This window comes from Strix aluco, chromosome 11, assembly GCF_031877795.1.
Source record: "Strix aluco isolate bStrAlu1 chromosome 11, bStrAlu1.hap1, whole genome shotgun sequence".
NCBI classification, from domain to species: Eukaryota; Metazoa; Chordata; class Aves; order Strigiformes; family Strigidae; genus Strix; species Strix aluco.
The window spans coordinates 8918478-8937809 of record NC_133941.1 but is presented as its reverse complement, the minus strand read 5'-3'; the positions used below and the strand labels follow the sequence as shown (position 1 = coordinate 8937809).

Sequence of the window (19332 nt, the reverse complement as noted above, 5' to 3'; positions counted from 1 at the left end):
AAAGGGAATGATCTCATGACATAAAACAGAAAACAACACAAGTGTCAAAAGAAAACAAAATTAGTGAACTTTTGTCTGCCACCATAGAAACGAGGATTAACTTATGTTATTCCAGAGCATGGAATGGAGACTATCTGCATGAGGATATATAGTGTATTGTCTTCTGTGAATTTTCATTTGACAGGGATTTTGGAGGCTGTGATCTTAATTAAATCTCAACTGACTCAAATAATGCATCTAAAGGCATGCAGTGTTGCGTAACCTTGCTGAGTTGGTAAACCATAAATCATCAGAAAGCTTATGATAGGAAGGGCTGCTTTGAAATTTTTTTTGTTTGCTACAGTTGGTTGTTTTTTTTTTGGTCTTGTTTAACATACACTTTACTGTACCATTGTGCCCTTCCTTTTTTAAGCGGCGTTATTTTTGTTTTTTTTAAAAAAACCCAAAGCTCTGAGACATGCTCTGACCAGTCACTCAGCTGAACTAAGGAGAAGTCATAAATATAATGGGATTGACAGGGAAGAAATGAAATCCCAGCACTGGCTTTCTGGGGATCTTGCTGCTCATAGGAAGGTGTGGGTGCCTCACGTTCTTCTACAGCTGGATGAGCCCTTTACACATTTTAAAAGTGTAACTCTTAGCCCCATGCTGAAATTTATACTGGGGCATAAACAGTTATCAGACACCACTGTGGAGTCGTAACGTATCGCCCCTGGGTTGTAATGGGTCACAGATGGATTATTGCACTAATGGACGGTGGGCTTTGACGTCTGCGCAAGTTGAGTTGATTTTAGTTGTGTGCAAAGAAGAAAAGGGTTGCAACAGTTGTGTGGAGAAGGTTAAAGGGGATTTTTAGGCATTGAAAGTGATGTAGGGCAGTCAGAGCAATTTCTTGCGCAGCATTTTAACCTGGCAGTGCTCGAGCACTGATGTTGCTTGAGAATCATGTTGTTTTTAAAATACTGAAGCTAAGCAAGTGGCTATTTCAGTTTAAAATGCTTTGGTTTCTGTGTTTGTGATTTCATGCCCTGGGCAGCTGAAAGAAAGGTAAGGGGAGAAGAATTTTTGCATTCAAAAGTTTAAGCAGTTGCAAAGCTCTCATGCTTTCTTGCTCTGTATTTCTGAGGCATTTTAGAGCTGCTGTAGACAAACCTAAGCTGGAAGGACAGAGCACTTGGATTTACTTTATGAAAATGTTTCCCGGTAGCAAGATAACTTACTGATGTTGTTTTCTCCCCTCTTTGCTAGGGAAAAGCGGTAGCAAGGGTAGTTTTATCAACACCTGCAAAACTAGATTGTGGGAAAGTCCTGACACCATAAGCTAAATTTGTTATTGTTTGGTGAAAGGCTTGGCTGGTTTTAAGCAGTTTGTTTGTTTTATTGAAAGCAGAACTGCATTACTGGAAACTACTTTGCTGTAGTTCAGTTAAAATGTCCTGTACTGTTTTGTTTTTATAAGGTGCTTACTTGCTCAGCTTCGCTTTCCAGTTACAAGGAAAGGGGAAAAAATACATCATGCACTCATCTGCAGATCTAAAGTGGCCGTGTAGAGATTGGGGAGAGAAGCATCACTGGGAAATATCTCTTCCCCAGCCTTTTTTTTTTTCTCTTCCTTTTTTTTTTTTTTTTCTTTTTAACCTTTCCAGCACAGTTTCCTATGCTAGCAGGAGGATCTGTACTTTGTACTGAAGTTGAATGAATGTTAGAAAACCCAGACTGAATATTGAACAAATAAGTGGAATTGCTAATTGTTCTGTGCACTAGTTTCGGACGGATTTCCCTTCATTGATTAGGTAAGATGCTCTGTTATTTGGGAGGGACAACACCCCCTCCTCCCCAAACTGACAACGGGTTTTAATTTTTAAGCTTTATCTTGCCCTTAAATCTGAAACATCATTGTTCAAATAACTGAGAACAAGGTAAACCAACAACATCAAAAAGGTCGGCTTCTGTGATTTCTCAAGGGCTTGTTATTTTGTACTTTCCAATTCTATTTGATGTCTTGACAAAACAAGATGACACAAGGGAGAATACATTAAATTTTGATTTTCATCTAACCTGTTACAGTAGTGGCAGCTTAATTTCTTTTACTTTTTACCGAAGACGGCTTTTTGCACAATTACTCTAATTGCCACGCCACTTTATGAGAAGGTTTCTTTACGGGTTTCCCATTTGCCTTGATTTTGTGAGGCATTTTTTTGAACGTGCTTTGACCTTTAACACGGCGAGCTCGCTGGTTGGAGTGTGTCTTCATTAGAAGTAAATCAGTGAATGGCAAGATTGTCAAAGAAGCAACTGATGTTTTCTCATTAGAATCTAATTTGCACCGTTGTGCTTAGCTGTGATGTTCAGCTGTAGGTGTCTGCCATAGGTGTGAAAAACTGCACATTTTAAGCAAATAAAGTTCGCAACTGTTATAAAGGCTACACTTGCAACCAGAGTGGCAAAGCCCAACTGAGTGTTTAAGCAGAGCTCTGTTTTGTCTGGGAAATAAACAGCGTGATTTAACCAGGTGAATATTTTTCAAGAGCTCACTCATTTTTTGAGCTGGCCAGAACAATATATTTCTTCACAAATGCCCCAAGTCTGAAGAGGAGGCAGCTACGGGTTCGACTCTAGAAGGAGAAAATAGGGAGTGGAGAGAGGGCTCATCCTTCCCTAGAAATTTCTGTCGGGAGTTGCAGTTCTCCTTAAAAATCTGCCATAGGACAAAAATAAAAAAAAAAACCCCTCTGTATAACACTTCCTTTTTGCTCACATGAAATTCTAGACATATTAAATGTTGCCGGTTCAATCACAGTCTTTTATTATTTAATTAAGCTCTCCTTAATGTATGTATGAATTAATACACAAATATAAGGAGTCTGATATGATGATCATTCTCAGTATATTAAGAGTGTTTGGGAGAGAGGGTTTCAAGGGGTTTTCAAGGGCTTTAGGGGTATTTTGGATGTTTCTAAGCAGGATTGCTTTTGGTTTATTTGAGGCTTTTTTGGCAGAATATGTTGATCTAACATTTCCTTTCCTAAACTCTGTCAAAAAATACTTTTTGTTTTTTTTAACTGAATCATTATAAAATATCACCACTGTTCGGAACCATGTACAGCAGGTTGTAATTTTTCCTTTCATGCTGGAGCGGGAAACAAAAATGATAACTTTTTAAAATGTGAAAAATGATTATGATAATCTCAAGGTTGAAATCTCACTCAGCTTATTAAATGAGTATTTGGTTGTGTGTGTTCCTGTTTAGTCTCTATTTGACAAATGTTAGATGAAAAAAGGATTTAATTTATGTAAACTTTATATTTTTATGCAAATTAAATGGGTATTTATTATAGCAGAAACAATTATCCTGGCACTTAGTGAGAAACCTGGTATGCATGAGAAGTGGTAGATAAGATCAGATATTTCATTCTGTAAACAAATACGAAAATATTCCCGTTTTTCCTTAGCTAGAAGAGAACACTGAAGACAGCAGACATCCTGACATGCTGGGGAATGTCAGCATAGCCTATCGTGCTGCCTTCGGTGGGTCAAAGAGAGATCTTCCCTCCTGATAAAATATAATAAACAAAATTATAATAAAAAATGCTAATTTAATTTTGAAGAGGATTCTCCCCCCCCCCCCCCCCCCCCTTTTAATAGGGAGTTGTATTGTTACAGAGAGAACAGTTATGCTAATGACAGACTACTTAGCTGATTTTACATTAATATAATAAACATTACCTGTCTTAATGTGTTGTACTGTATTATGGCAAAATAACTAAGTCTAAAAGCGAGATTCCATTTTGCATAATGAAACAGCATTGCAGTTTCTGCGTGAATAATTCTAACAGCGGCATTTTTGTGTTGTTATTTTGGAGGATGAAATATTATGTCAGAAACGTTTTAGTCTCGGGATGGAAGCAGGTCCTGCCTTCAGCACTTCTTATTTTGCTGGGGTCTGCTCTGGCTTGTGGCATCGTGCTTCTCTGTTTGCCAGTGTATCAGTGGTTTATCTTCTCCTGTGGCATGAGCAAAGCTGTTTTGCATTGTTTCAGCTGAGATTTTTTTACATTTCAAATGTATTGCACATAATAGCTTTCTAATAAGACAGCTCAAGTTCATTGTTTGGTTTTTGCCTTGCTGTATCTATTTTTATTTGTAGCCCAGTATTTTTAACTGTTCCTCAGTGACTTACGCTTTCTGTGTTCAGCTGTGTTTTTGCTCAGTTTAACTTTTATCACAAAATCTTTAACTGAAGAATTGCTGTTTGGAAATCCAGGGTGCCTGGTATGAGGTCCTACTGAAATCAAGTTTGAACATACATCACAGGAGAAAAGGATTTTCTGGCAGAGTTATTCTTTATGAATTAAGGAAATCCTCGTCATCTTCCATGCATGCCTGCTAACAGTTAACAGGACCACAACCGTATCCAACACCGAAGGCACGTTGTGTGAAAATGGCTTTTTTTTTTTTTTTTACTTCATACAAGATTAAACTACTTGAAATTATTTAGCTAGTATTTAATTATATTAATATCACTGAAAATGGGGGAATGGAGATGATTAAATAGGACTAAATCATTTTCATCCCTGTGACCCTTGTCTGGGTTGTATGGAGGAGTGACAAATGCATCCCTGCTGTAACTCCGTTGTGAAGTTAAAGGTGAACTTGGCCCAAGTTTGTGGAAGTTTTCCTTGGTCGGTCTTGCCAAAATACAGCATGTTTGCAGAGCTTGAAATTGGGGGTAGCGGAGGGGACTGCCGGGGACGGGAGGGCTTTGGGGGATGTGGAGGAAGAGCAGGCAAAACCCTGGGAGATATAGTGCCTGAAAACAGTTGTGAGTATTAAAGACATTTTTTGCCGTTGATGGTATTAGCATGTCAGCAGGTCTATACTAGTACAGCTCCGAAAGCCAAATTGCAGCTGTATTTTTACCTTTGCTGCCAGGTTTACATGCAGCTGGGTATCCACCACACCCTATTGTTATCAGTCAACAATACCAGAAGTAGTTCATTAATCATATCAATAACAACAATCGTGTTTTATGTGGAAAACAGAAATAAACAACTTAAAAAAAGATGCTCTGCATGCTAACTTAGCATTCTTTAAATATATCTGCCAGTAGTTTAATTTGAACTTCAACTCCCTGAAGGCAGTAAGACAGAATTATTTTAGTTCTTCATAAACTGCCTTCTGTGATTCATTGTTAACTCATAAAACACGCTCATTTTCATGTACTTAAACAGTTAAGCCATTTTTAAAGTTGGTTTGTAATTTTTTTTGGCAACACATTTAAGTTGACATCTGAGAGATAGAAATCTAAAATTAATTTATAGCCCTCAGTTTAGGTTTCATTTACTATCGGACAAAATATCAGAAATAAATATTTTTTATCTAACGTAATGTAAAGTATATTGCACAGTATCTAAAATAAAGTTTAGTTTTGACTGAATACACTCAAAAAGGGACCCATAAATATTAGAGAGCTGTAGTTAAGAACTTACATGACTGTTTTAAATACTATTGATTTAAACCACTGGCTAGATTTTATGAATCAAAGTGTAATTTCCAAGCTTTGGCTATATTTCTCATCGCTAAAGCACTCTCTCTTGTGTGCCTTTAGCAGCTTTCCAGACATTCAACACGGGATTAAATGATAGTAGTTACAATGATCAATAGGTTAAGACCGGTACAATCACTCTTACCGCTAATGACCTCGGTAGTAATGGGTAATAAAGTGTGGGCTATAATAGCCTATTGCTGGTGCTGCATGCCCTTTGATTCCTAGTATTACCAGGGACTAGCTACATGAAAAAGTTGGACGTTGGGAGTTAAGAGAGTGGATATATAGGCCATCATTCTTAACTATTTAAAGTCCTCAAACTGTACAGGTGCCCACACTTCTCTGGGACATGCGTGTCTTTTTTAACACGGTGGTTTCTGGTTTATTTGAATTCGTAAAAGGTTTCCGTAAGTTGCTTTTGTGATAAGCGGAAGCACAAACTTTGGCTAAACGTGGCTGTTAGTCATGTTTATAAATGGAAGGCAGGACCTTCTTCAGAGGCGCAGATGTGGTGTGAAAACGGGTTTTCAGATGATAAAATGAAGTTGAATGGATCAATGCAAACTTGTACTTCTAGGTGTGCCATATATATATTTTATATATACGTATGAATGATTTTTTTTTTTTTTCTTGATGGTTAAGTGCTTCTGTTCTAGCGAAGAGTGTGCAGCTAGGAGATCCTTCACCAGAAGGTACATGACCAGATTTCAAAGGTAGGGCCAAATCCTTAGATTTATCCCAAGATAAACACGCAAAAAAGCCATGGAAGTGAATGGGAGTTGTCTCCGCATAGCTGACGGCAGAATGCGGCCCTTCATATTAATCACCGATGTGTAGGGTTTACAGCACCCCACCCTATTCCTGTCTGTATCCCTGCTTGTCGTCATAAATCTGACTGAAGAGTATTTGTCTTGTCTATCTTCCAAGAAGGGCACAGAAAACATACTTAAACATGCTTCCTCTTCTGTTTGCTCAGTCCAACTTCAATGAAAAGTAGTACAAACCCGAGGGTAAAGTAAACTTCTCTGGGGATGGAAATAATGAAGGTGAGTCATGCTTCGGGGCGAAGATAGTGATGGCAATATTTAATTAAATAATTTTCTACTCCCAGAAAAGTTTTTAAAAGACTATGGATTAAGATATTCTGAATTCATGGGATTACCCATCCTGATGACTCAGTGTCCTCAGAGCTGGCCTTGCGTGTCGAGGCGGTGGCACAGCGCAGCAGCTGGCCGGTGGCTTTTCCGTAGACACAGGCAGGTGACACCGGCCGCTGGCCTTGGTGGGACTGGTGTTTGACCCGTAATTAAATCCCCATTTGCCTGCGTTCACACCGGCCTGGACCACATTAGATATGTGAGAACGCACTGTGCCATGGAGAATGCACAGAGGACCTCACCGTGTTTGCATTAATGGGATGTCAGAGGCGTGCGAGCCTTTGCTAGACTTCGCTCAGACAAATGTTTTCAGGGCAGTGTCTGGCCCTGGCACACAACATGTACACAACAACACGGGGAGATGTGCCGTGTACATGCGTCTGACCTTCAGGAACCATTTTTAGTTCATCAAAATTAGTGATGCTGAGAAATCAGGACATCAGTGCATAATGACTGTGAAATTAGGAATGAGAGCTTGCTATGCAAATGACAGGACAAATCATGTGAAAAAGTCAAGATAAACTGCATATTAAGACATTATGTTACATAAAATTAATACTGCATTTCTCTCTTGCTTACTACTCCACTGGAAGATTTTTTTTTAAACTCCTTTATCTTCTGATCAGCTATTGTCTGCTGATTTTTTAAAAAGTGGTGCACAGAAAAAGTGCTAAACATATTATTACCTTTTATTGTAATACATGAGATGACAGGAGATCCTTTTTAGCAAAGTATATCCTTTACTGCTTTTAGTTTTGTGCTGTCACGTATTTGATTTGAAACTATAGAAAAGTAAGGTGCTTAAATATTACTGTTAAAACTCATAAAGGTTTTGTCTTTTCCTCTATTGTTTTTTTTTTCCCTCCTTTTCCTTTTTTGGGGTGGAGGGTGGAGGGGTGGGTTTCTAGGGAAATAGTCTTCTTGTATTACTAGGACTGACAAAATGGTTCTCATGTAGTCTGCAAATTAAACACAAGTGCAGTGATTATTTTGAATAGCTAAATTACATTCTAGAAAGCTTGCGGAATTCATAGCATTGTCATTAGGTATCCGCTTGAATACAATTTGTGTAACCTTGGCCAAGACAGCCTGTCATTTTAATGTCAGTGTTTTATCTGAACAAGACATCATCCTTTCAGATACAGTGTACAGGTTCCTTGCAAAGATGCCCGTGCAGAAACGTGTTAACAGTTGCAAATATGAAATGCTATCAAGTTCATCACTGTAGCTGTTTGTCACTGAAATGTCATGGAAAGCGGCTTTTAATGGTATCTCACATAATATGAAAGAATTGAAGACATCTGTATGCTTGGTGAATATGGAATGGTAAAGACATCGTGGTAGGGCCTTTCTGTTAAAATTGCATAGGAGTCTAGTGCTGTTATTCACATCACTGAGCCTTCCTTCAATTTTCTTAAAAACCTGTCGTAATAGGGTCTAGATCCCATCAGCACGGGATACTTGGCTGTTGGATTTCTGTACAGAAGGCAAGGGCTTTCTGGGGAGAGAAGGGCCCAGCTGATGGCTTCTTGTAAAAATAAATAAATCTTAGCAGGGTTTACCATATTGCTTGCTTTTAAGAATTCCCATCGCAGTGATGTTTTGCAAAAGGGGAATTTAATTGCCGGGAAAACGTGGTCGGTACCTCTGTGCCTGCTGTGGTGGGCTGTAGTTCTCTCTCGCCTTCAGCACCCTCGATGCCAGGCGTTGGGCTCCCCTGGCGTGGGGCTGGCGGGCAGTGCGTTGGAGCCGCGGCGATGCACTCTGACCCCCGCTTTGCTCTCTTCTCGCGCTTCAGGTTCCAGTGTCGGTGGCTATGATGACACCTCAAGTGATCACTCCCCAGCAAATGCAGCAGATCCTCCAGCAACAAGTGCTAACTCCCCAGCAACTCCAAGTCCTGCTCCAACAGCAGCAGGCACTCATGCTTCAACAGGTAATTGTTTCCTTAACAGCTGCTCGGGTGGCCCCTAGATACCGGAGGGCTTCACCTCCTGAAATGTTCCTGGGGAAAGAAGTTGCCCCCATCTCAGGTCCAAACCTCAGAGCAGCCGTGTTCTGAGATGAACTGACTGCTCTTTTGTTTTTAATTCTAGAAATAGCTACTGGAAACAAATCCAGGGAGCAGTGCTAGGAGTGTTTCCAAGATCAGCTAAATAATACAGATGCATATTTAAGTGTCAGGCCTTCGGCAGATGTCCCTGTTGCTTTTGCCTGCATCCCCCAGAAAGCATGGTGTGCCCTGACTAATTGGGATAAACAAGGTAGTAGGGTGATAATTCCCATTTTAGACCTCGTTATGTCCATCTGGAACCGTAAAGGACCATGGAAATGGTGGCAATAAAAGTGAAGAGGTTTGCAAGCCTTAAGCAGTTTGATTTCAGCCAACGTATGCCGTGTGGTGTGTCAGTGTTTCTCACAGCCCATGGGCCTTTTTTCAGCTGAAAGTTGGCCACCAACAAGCCCCGTGGCTCCATTATAGTGGGGTACAGCACAGTGGGGGCTCGCAAATCCCAGCTGGGTGTCAGCATCCACCCCAGCCTGGCCTTGCGTGCTCCCTCCTGGCTGCCACACTCCCTCCTGCCCGCACCGGAGCGCTGCCTGCGCGGAGCACATCTGGGGAGGGGGGAGGAGGAGAGTATTTCCCAGGATGTCTATGCATGTATTGAACAACACTTAATACAGTCAAACCCTATCATTTAGAAAGCATGTGTGTTTCACAACAGAGATTCGCCAGGCTCTCTCAGCAAGGGCATTTTGGCTTTGTTGTTACAATCAAAGGTCATTCCTTGCCTTATTTTAATTAGTTTGTGTAGAAAATGGTATGTTTTTCATCAGTTCATTTTGGAGATTACTTTTCAAACGATAATGCCAAGAATAGTCAGTGTGCACTGAATTTATTGTTGAGTTTCAAACTAAAGGTCAGACCATTACAGATAAAAGGATGCTATTTTTCAAATCACAGTTTGTGTGTTACACCAAAAGGGACACTGAATTGGCTCTCCACTTTGTTACTTACCATCTTTCCTTTTCTTTGTAGCAGCAGCTTCAAGAGTTTTATAAGAAACAACAGGAACAGTTGCAGCTTCAACTTTTACAGCAACAACATGCTGGAAAACAGCCTAAAGAGGTACAGACAATACCCATTTTACTTTCAAACCACAGATCCCCAGGGACTGTCTAGTGGCTATTAAACTGTCATTCATCTTATAAATGATTGCACAACTGAACTGACTCTATCAGGTCTCAGCTTTCAGATTTAGAGTTATTGTCCTGTTTTCGCCTGTATTTTCCTGTGCTTTCCATTTGCTTGCTGCCACATATTTTATAGCAGGGGACCATGCCTTGATGTTCTGTATGAGTACTGGAGCAAGAATCTAGACTTGTATCTTGGGAGAGTGCTTTTGGAAGTTAGTTATGTTGTAAAGGGGAAGGGGCCAAGGCAGCAGGCCCAGATACGGAGCTGTCCTCGCTAAACAGGGCAGAATGCCAAGAGACGTTGAGTTTGGGCTTGCAGTTCCCAACCGAAGAGGTTCTGGTTGCCTGTTCCTTGCAGCAAAGGCTTAGCAGGAGGGACCACGCTGGAGCAGCATCAGTGGTGACGCCAAGAAGCGAGGTCTGAGAGGCAGAGGTACCGCAGGAACGCTGCCCATTCATGGCGTGGTGGCAGGAGACCTCGCTCTGATGCCACCGTGGTCCATGGCAGGAACGGGACAGGCCAGGGTGGTTCCTGCCTGTCCTTGAAATACACTTTCCTTTCAAAATATCTGTCACATCCTAAACTTTGTTGATTTTGGTGTGCTTAAATTTAATTTTGCTGCAATTAAATCTCTTTTTAAGGCACCGAGTTCACCTCTCTTGTCACAAGGAGTTTGAGACTTTCATGTTTAATCTGACATTGGTGCTGGCTTGGGTAGATCCTAGAAAGCTGCCTCTTGGCACGAGACACTGCGTGATATCGTGCCATAGCGGCAGCACTTGTGTGTCACTTTACAAGTGGTGCTGCTCGAAGCTTGTACCAATTTCTGCCCCCCCTTGAAATTTCGGCAAATCATGCCACCTGTGCCAAGTTTCAACCCAGAGTGAATTTTTCCAGCTGAGTTATAAACCCCTGAAAACAGGGGGGTTTATAATGGAAACGCTGACACAACCTTAACCATAGCGCGCTTACGGGCGCCACTATAATAAAAAGGGAACAGATTAAAAAGTGTCTAAAATGTAAATCTAAAGGACTAACAGTAATTAAAATGGAAATGGCACAGGGAGGGAAGGCATGTAATTGTGAGATATCACTGTGCAGAATGCTCTCAGCTTTGTTTTGCTGGCTGTTTTTCTAATTCAGTAGGGCTTACTCATCAGTGGCAGTTCAATGCGCGTTAATGACTCTGGGATGCAGGCATCACTCTGGACAAAGAAATGATTATTGTGCGGTCAAAAGAAGTTCAAAGACAAGAAGGGAATTTCAGTTTTTTCCTTAGAGATCCACATTCAAGAGCATATAAATTAAGCCAAATGTTAAAAACCACAGTCTGAAAGCTGACTTCAAAGTCACAACTCTCTAATTAATGAACTGCGAGCTTCAGTTTGGACAAGTCGTGGTTTGATGCGCCCATAAATCAACATGACAGGTCTGTTTCACAGTCTCAGACAGCGCTTGTCATTGAGTCACATCAGATGTAAACACAGCAGAAAAAAGAGGGAATATGAAGGAGGTGCAATTGATCAACAGAATTGGTAAAAACCCACTTTTGAAACGCATTATGCATGATCACAGGAAATGGCGATAGCCTCAAGAGGCTTTCTCCTTCTGCTGTTGCTTTTTTGAATCAGATTTCTAACAGCCTTCAAAAGGGAGAATAAGAATTATGGAGCTTCTCCCCTGTGGCTGGCAGGCAATAACCCCCTGTTGTTATTTTGTGCTTCTTTCTTTTCAAAGGCGTCAAAATTTAGTTTTTTAAAGATCTTTAACTCTATATTTGAAGACAAACAATAAAGGGCTGCCACTGTCATTCTTATCAGTTACCAGGGATTGTATTTTTTCTTTCTGTTGCCACTTCTTATTAACCTCTTATTTGGTCTATTAGACATAGTTTTGAATGCAAGCCTGCATGCTGGGAGAACATGAAAGTTCATATGAGCTCAGAGGGCAGATAAAGAAATTTGAAGGGGAAAGTTACACAGCAGAATGAACGATAAAAGTTAACTCTTCTAAATTGCTGTTGTCAGACAGGAGAGCATCTCAGACACAAAGATGAGGGCTTGGAGCTTGAAGAAAAAAATACTTTGTATTAAAAAAGACGAGAAGGGAAGTTAGACAATGTGATGGCATTTCAATATCTAACACACTGATTTACTGTGGTCACACTTCTGATATTACAGTATCGAAAGCAACAATAAGAAAGGACTTCTTCCCATTTCAAGAAGATCATTTTAACATGATAGCTGTTAAGAGAACAAGGGGCCCAAGCCTCTTTGGCATTTTCTAGGATTGGGGGGGGGGGGGGGGGGGGGGGGGGGTATTTTTGCTGATGGTTTTAGTAGAGGCCCATTTCAATGATGAATTTCATCCCGTGGGTTTGTTCAGCCTCGTTTTCCCTGCCTTAAGGAGGTTATTCTTGCTAAACTAGCATACAAAGCAGTGATCTCTTTTTTTTTTTTTTTTTTTTTTTTTTTTAAATTTCCCCCCCCCAAACCGATGGTCAGGTCACATGGTGAGCCATGCCATGGTGGGGACCAGCGGCTGCCGTGCTAACGAGGGCTGAGTTTGTACCTTGACAGATGGAACAAGCGTATTCATGTACTGCATCCCCCAAGTCATTTTGTTAGTGCCTTGTCCTATTGTACTGTCGTGAAAGAAGAAAAACACAACAAATCTCCCAAGCCCCGCTGGTGAAAGGGATCTGACCCCCAAGCAGGATAACAGACGGGCCCCAGTAAGGTTTCTGGTGGTTTTTGCTCGGCGTAGCAGAGGGTGAGCACCGCTGCACAGTGCCCCATAGCGAGAGCAAGAGGCGCCAGGGCAAGATCTCGGCCCTGCGCCTGTGGGGCTGCCTCTCCCCCGGCAAAGTGGGGTCTCCCTGAGGAAGGGGGGCTTTAGAGCCGCAGAACGACCCTGCATGGTGCCACGGTGCTGGATGGAGCGGGTTGTTTTCCGAACAGGGCCGTTTGTCCTCCGGCAGTTGTGACAGTTTATGTTAGGCAGTAGGGAGTAACCTAAGAAAGGAAAACAGACCTTTGACAGAAGCTTTAGGGAGGGGATCAAAAATGCAAGTTTTATCAGGATATTTCAGCATTTTAACACTGACTACTGACCTGACAACAGGACTGCAGTGAGACCTTTTTTGTATGCATTCAATTGTGAGAAGTAAACAAACTGCCTTGTATCCTGTGTTTGGTAACTGGGTGGGGAGCACAGTTTGGCAACGTGTCTTGCTTTTAAATTCTTTCTTGGACAATGGGCCTTGTATACTTTTATATCCTGGCTTTTCAAAGTAGAGAGTGTTCAAGAGCTTTTCTTAGGATAGCTGAGAAGACAACCAAATGGGCATCAGTCAATTTATATAAAGGGGCTTTTTTTTAAGAAAAAAAAACGTACCAACTTCGTACTCAGGTGGCAAGTAGGTAAAACACAGCTTACTGTAACTAGATTTTTATGTAATGCCATTTATTTTTTTATATATAGATATATGTTAAGTATGTATATATTTAGAAAATGAATATTTATGGAGGCAAACATTACATTAACTCTTAATGTAACCGTTGCTGGGGATTGCATTCATCTGGTGCTGTTGCAAATAGTTGCAACAACTGGATATGCCCGAGCAAGCTGTTGCAAAGACATGAAAACTCTCAGAGATTCAGAATATCTGAACACCTATTTGTTTAACTGTGATCTTGAAGTCCTAGACTCTCTTTGGAAATAAGACAACTTGCCTTTATAAATAAGATAAATTGACTGACTGACTGTCAGTACAGTCACGGGTATGCAGTTGGTTGCAGTATTAAGGATGATGGGGCATGGTGGTACAAGAAGGTGGGGGCCAAACCCCTGGCTGGTGTCTGTCGGTCCTGCTCCTGCAGCTCTGGCAGACTTTTTGCCCCACTTGACAGCAGTAGGGAATTGGGCCAGTGATCCTCTGGCTCGGTGTCAAGGAAGGGCGACAAAAAGCTTGGGATCTGGCTGGGGGTTGTTTGTGAAAGTATGCAGTTTTGCAAGAGTTAATTTTCTTTCCATAATTGTTAGCCATAATGTGTATAAGACCTCCACCTTGATATGATTCCTAGCAGATTAGGGATATTAGATAATTTCCTTCTATTTATTGTACTACTGCACTGTATTATCTTTCTATCACTCAGATAATTACTAAGGAAATCTACATTAATTTTTTTTGGCTAGCACAAGGAACTGCTAAACACTGGCATGATGTATTGATGTTTTACACAACAAAAGTTTTCCTCCTGTCATTGTACAATAAATAAAAAGATATTTATCAAAATGCAAAGCCTTTCATGGATTTTAAAGAACAAAGCAAATAAAATACAAGACGAGCATGGAAGCAAAAACCTAGAGGCTTCCTTAACTGAACAAAATTAAGGACTCTGAAGCCTGGAGTACTGTACATATTAAACACTCACATTCAAGTAAGATGTTGTTTGCTAAATTATGAATGTGTGTAATTAAAATCTAGTGGCTGTTTCTATGAAAGATTTACAATGTTATTTCATCGTTTGTCATGGCTAATTAACAATATTAGATGAAGTTTTTCTTCTTCAAAGGTCTGATTTTTTCTCATTTATTTATGTCAGAAGTGATAAACAGAGTAGTTAAAAGCTTCTCTGGGTACAGTAGTGAGGAAAGCAACATGTTCTTTTACACCTCGAAGGTTCAAGGTTCATATCCCTGTGGAGTAAAGCAACTCCATCTTCTTTCTAGTGAGAATAATTAGAATTTTCAAAGTGCAGAAGTAGCAGCCTTAAATACAGCACAGAATAATTCCGAACATAACAGAAAGTATTGTGGGGCTTGATGGATGAATAAGAGAGAGTAACTATAAAATACCATAAATTAAGCCAGTCGTATTGCCTTAATCGTTGAGACAACCCTTGCATGAGCAAACAGAGCACAGTGCAGGATTATTTTTCATTACATCTAAGTGTGATGTGATCGTGTGGTGTGATTCTCACGTTATACATGTTCTTTGCCTCAAAGAATTACCTAGGACTTTAACAGCTGCCAGCAGCGTTTGCTTTACCCACCACTGAAATGCAGCCACTTCTGGGGTAAAACATGACCACATGGACCAGGGTGACCAAGAAACACTGCATACATTTTTAATTGGGATGGCAAGAGGGATTTAGGTAGGATGGAAGTAACCACTGGAGTTGGGAAGTGACTGTGGCCCTGTGGTTAGCTCCAGCACCTGAGCGTGCCTTGGAGGCTTTGATATGGAGCGGTGGGCTCGCTAGCTTGCCTCGATACTGGGTGTCTGTGATCAGAAGTGAAGTGTGTTGAGACAAGAAGCCCTGTAAATCTTCTCTTAATGTTTTGCTCTGTATTGTCAAATGTGCATTTTTAAATTTTTTTTTTCTTTTCCAGCCCCAGCAACAGCAGGTGGCTACGCAGCAGTTGGCCTTTCAGCAGCAACTCTTACAGATGCAGCAGTTGCAACAGCAGCACCTCCTGTCTTTGCAGCGTCAGGGGCTGCTAACGATCCAGCCTGGCCAGCCTACTCTGCCTTTGCAACCCCTTGCACAAGGTAGGTGAGGGGTTCGGGAGCTGCCGGCTGTCTGGCAAAATGATAGCACGCACGGACACAAAATTGTCACTTGGTGAGAGAGAGAGAGATCTCATAGGCTCGTAAAATAATAAGCACAGAAAAATCCTGACAGGCAAGGTGGGCATTATAAAGATATTTTTTGGGAAGGACAGTGCTGAAATCCTGGACCGCTCTGGCTAGCGGGAGGCAGGCAGTTTGGAGTTCCAATTCAATTTGCACAGCTATAGCCAGTCTGGCAGAGTCAGAGCTGCTGGTTGTACTAATCTGGGCTTGAAATCCTCCATGGGAGGCGTCTTAATCGATTCTTGGTGCTGGGTTCATGGCTAAGAGTAGTGTGAGAGCAGCTTTTCCTTTTCTAAATGTGATGTATGGGCCCTTTCTGGTTCCGGCCTGGCGAGGAGCCGGGCGCTGAGGAGCTCGGATCCACACGCTGCCAAACTGTAGAAATTTGACTGCCCTTTGCTGCAGCTGAGAGGGAGAGGTGGCAGTGTCTCCTCTCCATGCCTGTTACACGGCCTTCATTTCACTGCCTGTCTGCATCATAGCTTCATTCCTCCCTCCATACTGAGGCAAATTGGGATTAACTCCATTTAATTTTAATGGTGTTATTGACAATTAGATCCTCCTACATCTTTATTCAGTCCTGCACTTTGCAAGAAGTTACTGCTTTGCTGAAATTCCTATTTAATTTTTTTTTTTTTTAAAGAAATGGATACATTGAAACAATACTTAAATCGCAATACTTTTGACAGTGATTATAACCTGGGATTTTTATTCTCTCTTTTCCTCTTCAGCTTGAATTTATTTTATTTTATTTTTAAATTGGGTTTGTCTGCAAGCCTTGGGACATTTTAACAGACTTGCCTGAGCTCTGGCTGCTGTGATTAAGGCAGACTGTTCAAAGTTGGCATGGCTCAGGGAAGACCAGGTCTTTCAACCATGATGCTGGTATTTCTGAATAATCATGCCTTTTCCTTCCCTTGCCCCATAATGAATTTAAACATCAACCTCAACAACTTGAGTCAGCTCAGGTTGAATGATTTGGGCTCCTCAAAGCAGCCTTAGGGCTGCTACTAGTTGCTAAACCATATAATGAATTTACATTCAGCTCTGTTCAGTTAAATGAATTCTGTGATTCTGTGAAATGGGGGGGACAGGACGCAATTGCTTCTGTTCTTCACTCTCCTTTTTTGTGTGTACATAGCTGCACAAAGGAGAGCGAGGTGGCTGGTGAATATTTACATGGATAAACGGAGACAAAACTGGGGAGTGGAGTCTGCTTTGCTGTGTGGCTGGTGTGATTAATTTAGGCTTATTTTTGCCAGACCCACAAAGGTATCTGAGCACTTAACTCCTGTCTTTAGAGGCTAAGCTTTTGGGGACCTGACACCTCCCTCTGCAAGACTCAGTTTAGCTTTCCCGCTTTGGACACCTGGACTAGACTAGTCTTGATAATCAGGACAGACTAGGCTGATGTGCGGGAAGGTGGTGCCTGGCTGGGATCTGCAGGATCAGGCCTGAGGTTGGTCAGGCACCATCGATGCATGGCGTGACGGGGAGAAGGCATGAAATGAGTCCAGGAAAAAGGGCATGTAGATAAAATGCCATTTATACTTGCAAAATGCTGTAACGTGCGTTAATTACGCTTCAGATTTATTGTTGGAAGCATCCCAGGCTGTTCGCACACACCCACCGGACTCAAGCTTCAACCTTTCTAATTTTTCCCACAGCTCCTATACCATTAAGTTTGCTCGGTAAGGTTCATTGTATAGTACATCAGTTAAGCTGTCCAAAGGAGGGCAATTGGGCAGTGACAAGACACGCTCATGTGTAATGTGAAAGAAATGAATGTGGTGATGCATGAAGTGTAATCTGTGCGGTAACACATCGGAGACACCAGTAGGTAATTCAGCAGTCGTGGCATTGATTGATATGGTTAGCAGGGTAGTGTAACTATTAGTCCTCGCAAAGAAGCGTATTTAAAACCTAAGGGGTGCCGACTTGCATGCCGGAGACGACATAAACATAAGCAGAAAGGGCTGGTTCTTGCAGGGAAATGAGCTGCGAGCACTGGGGGCGGCTGGAGCCGGGGGCTCAGTGGCGGGAGGAAAGAGTAACTTGAGAATTCAGGCAGGTTGCAATACAGCACGATATTTTATTTTTTTTTTATCAGAGAGACGATGGCTTAAAACTGATGTCATTATGAGGTTTAAATCAACTTTCTGCTTGCTTGAACATGGTCACCTGGGTATGGAGGTACAAGGACACAAAGAGGTTGAGCAACTCTGTTTGTCTTTGAGCCGGTGATACCTGGGGTTGGGAAATTGAGTTCCATGAGCAGTAATCTGTCAACTGTCCCCACAACATACATTTTTTAAACCTGTGCCTACATTTTCTTTCATAATGAAGGGGACTAGTTGTCCTGAAAAATGCAATGAAGAGCCAGGGCTATAGTTTAAAATAATTGGTAATGGACACTTCTTATTTAAAAAAAAAATTACGTATATCATGCCCTTTTGTTTTCAGAACAGTTTGCAAGACTGAGACAAATACTGTAAATGCGTATGTAAAAGAAAAATAAAATCATTCCTCTAGTAAACGTAGCTATGAATTCAGTTAAAAGCATTTTGCTTTTATTCTTAAGTATCTGTAATAGTAATAAATGTTTCTAAGGAGAGAATGCTACTTCATAAGTGATATTTTTATGTTTTTAGAACTAATACATTGTTTAAAGCTGTATTTTAGTTTCATTTTAGTTTTTAGTGCTTGTCTATTGTCTTACACAAAATAGCACATCCTTTAATGTTATATTTGTGTAATCTCTGCTGCTTTGTATTTAGACACATCTATAATCTAGATTTTACATCTGTACGTAGTAGCAATTTAAAAATAAACCACATTTCAGCAGTGTTCTGAGCTGCGAGAGCTAGATCTTCAGTATCTGCAAAATGAAACTGCAAATCACACTTCAGATCACCAGTGAGTGAAAATAATAGGACTGAGACATCTGGGTGCCCGATTGCTCCCATAGATTTGGCAGTTTCAGATCTAAATCCCGTTACTGGTACGTATGAAGTTGCAGCACCGGCAGTAGTGATCTCGAGTAATTGCAGCGCAGTTCTGGGAATCTGACTTAAAATTTAGCTCTCGCTGTTAAAATGAAACTGTTAAATGGTAAATTACATAATTTATTGCCAGTGTTCGTGGATCTATTTGACTTGCTTTTACCATTTGTTCTATTATTTTATTTAACCATTTTGCTGGATGAGTAATGAGCATACCTTTCAGCTGCCCAGTGTGACAGGCTAGTTAGGAATTCTCTCCAGAATTATTCTAAAAGATCTAAATTTGGGGAAGGAGGAGAGAGGCTTTTTTAAAATTTTATTTTATTAATCAAGTGATGTAGTCATTTTTAAGCGATGGGTTGTGTGCGAACGTGTATGACATCACAGTTAACTCTTTAAATTAATGTTGCCCAGCCTGAAATCCTCTTTATTATCTCCAGCATTTTTTTCCCCACACAATTGCTGTATTTTATTTTTCTTTCAATATGCCGTATAGTTGTCATTAGTGCTCATATTGAGTTACACTTGTATAGGAAGTTACACCAAAACCCTTGACTTTTAGAGGATCTACAGCGAGGTATAAATATTATGTGTATGTATATTTTAACGGCTGTAACCCTTGCATGCTTTTCCTCAGGATAAAGCATTAGGAGATCCAGAATTGACCGGGAGAAGAAAGGGGGACAGGGAGAGGAGAGTGGGTGCTAGCCTGTCTCTAATTAAAAACCTTCAGAAATCTAGTTAAGGGGGTGGGGGGGGGGGGAAAGGCCAGTTATTTTTTTTTT

The 19332-nt window shown here is 41.1% G+C and overlaps 1 protein-coding gene and 1 long non-coding RNA gene across 19 annotated transcripts in view; both read left to right on the top strand.

Moving 5' to 3' along the window:
• FOXP1 (forkhead box P1) overlaps window positions 1-19332 on the top strand; it is a 390108-nt gene that overhangs the window by 304987 nt on the left and 65789 nt on the right. For 16 of the 18 annotated variants that reach the window (XM_074836019.1, XM_074836032.1, XM_074836031.1 and 13 more), the window contains 3 exons: window positions 8504-8641; window positions 9746-9835; window positions 15302-15461. In XM_074836019.1, coding sequence (XP_074692120.1) covers window positions 8504-8641; window positions 9746-9835; window positions 15302-15461 — 388 coding nt within the window. The remainder of the gene's footprint in view (window positions 1-8503; window positions 8642-9745; window positions 9836-15301; window positions 15462-19332) is intronic. The other 2 variants (XM_074836035.1, XM_074836029.1) reach the window with 1 other exon arrangement.
• LOC141928201 (uncharacterized) lies at window positions 1561-4293 on the top strand. Its single transcript, XR_012624689.1, has 3 exons — window positions 1561-1793; window positions 3453-3528; window positions 4265-4293. It is a non-coding gene; the product is annotated as an uncharacterized LOC141928201 (long non-coding RNA).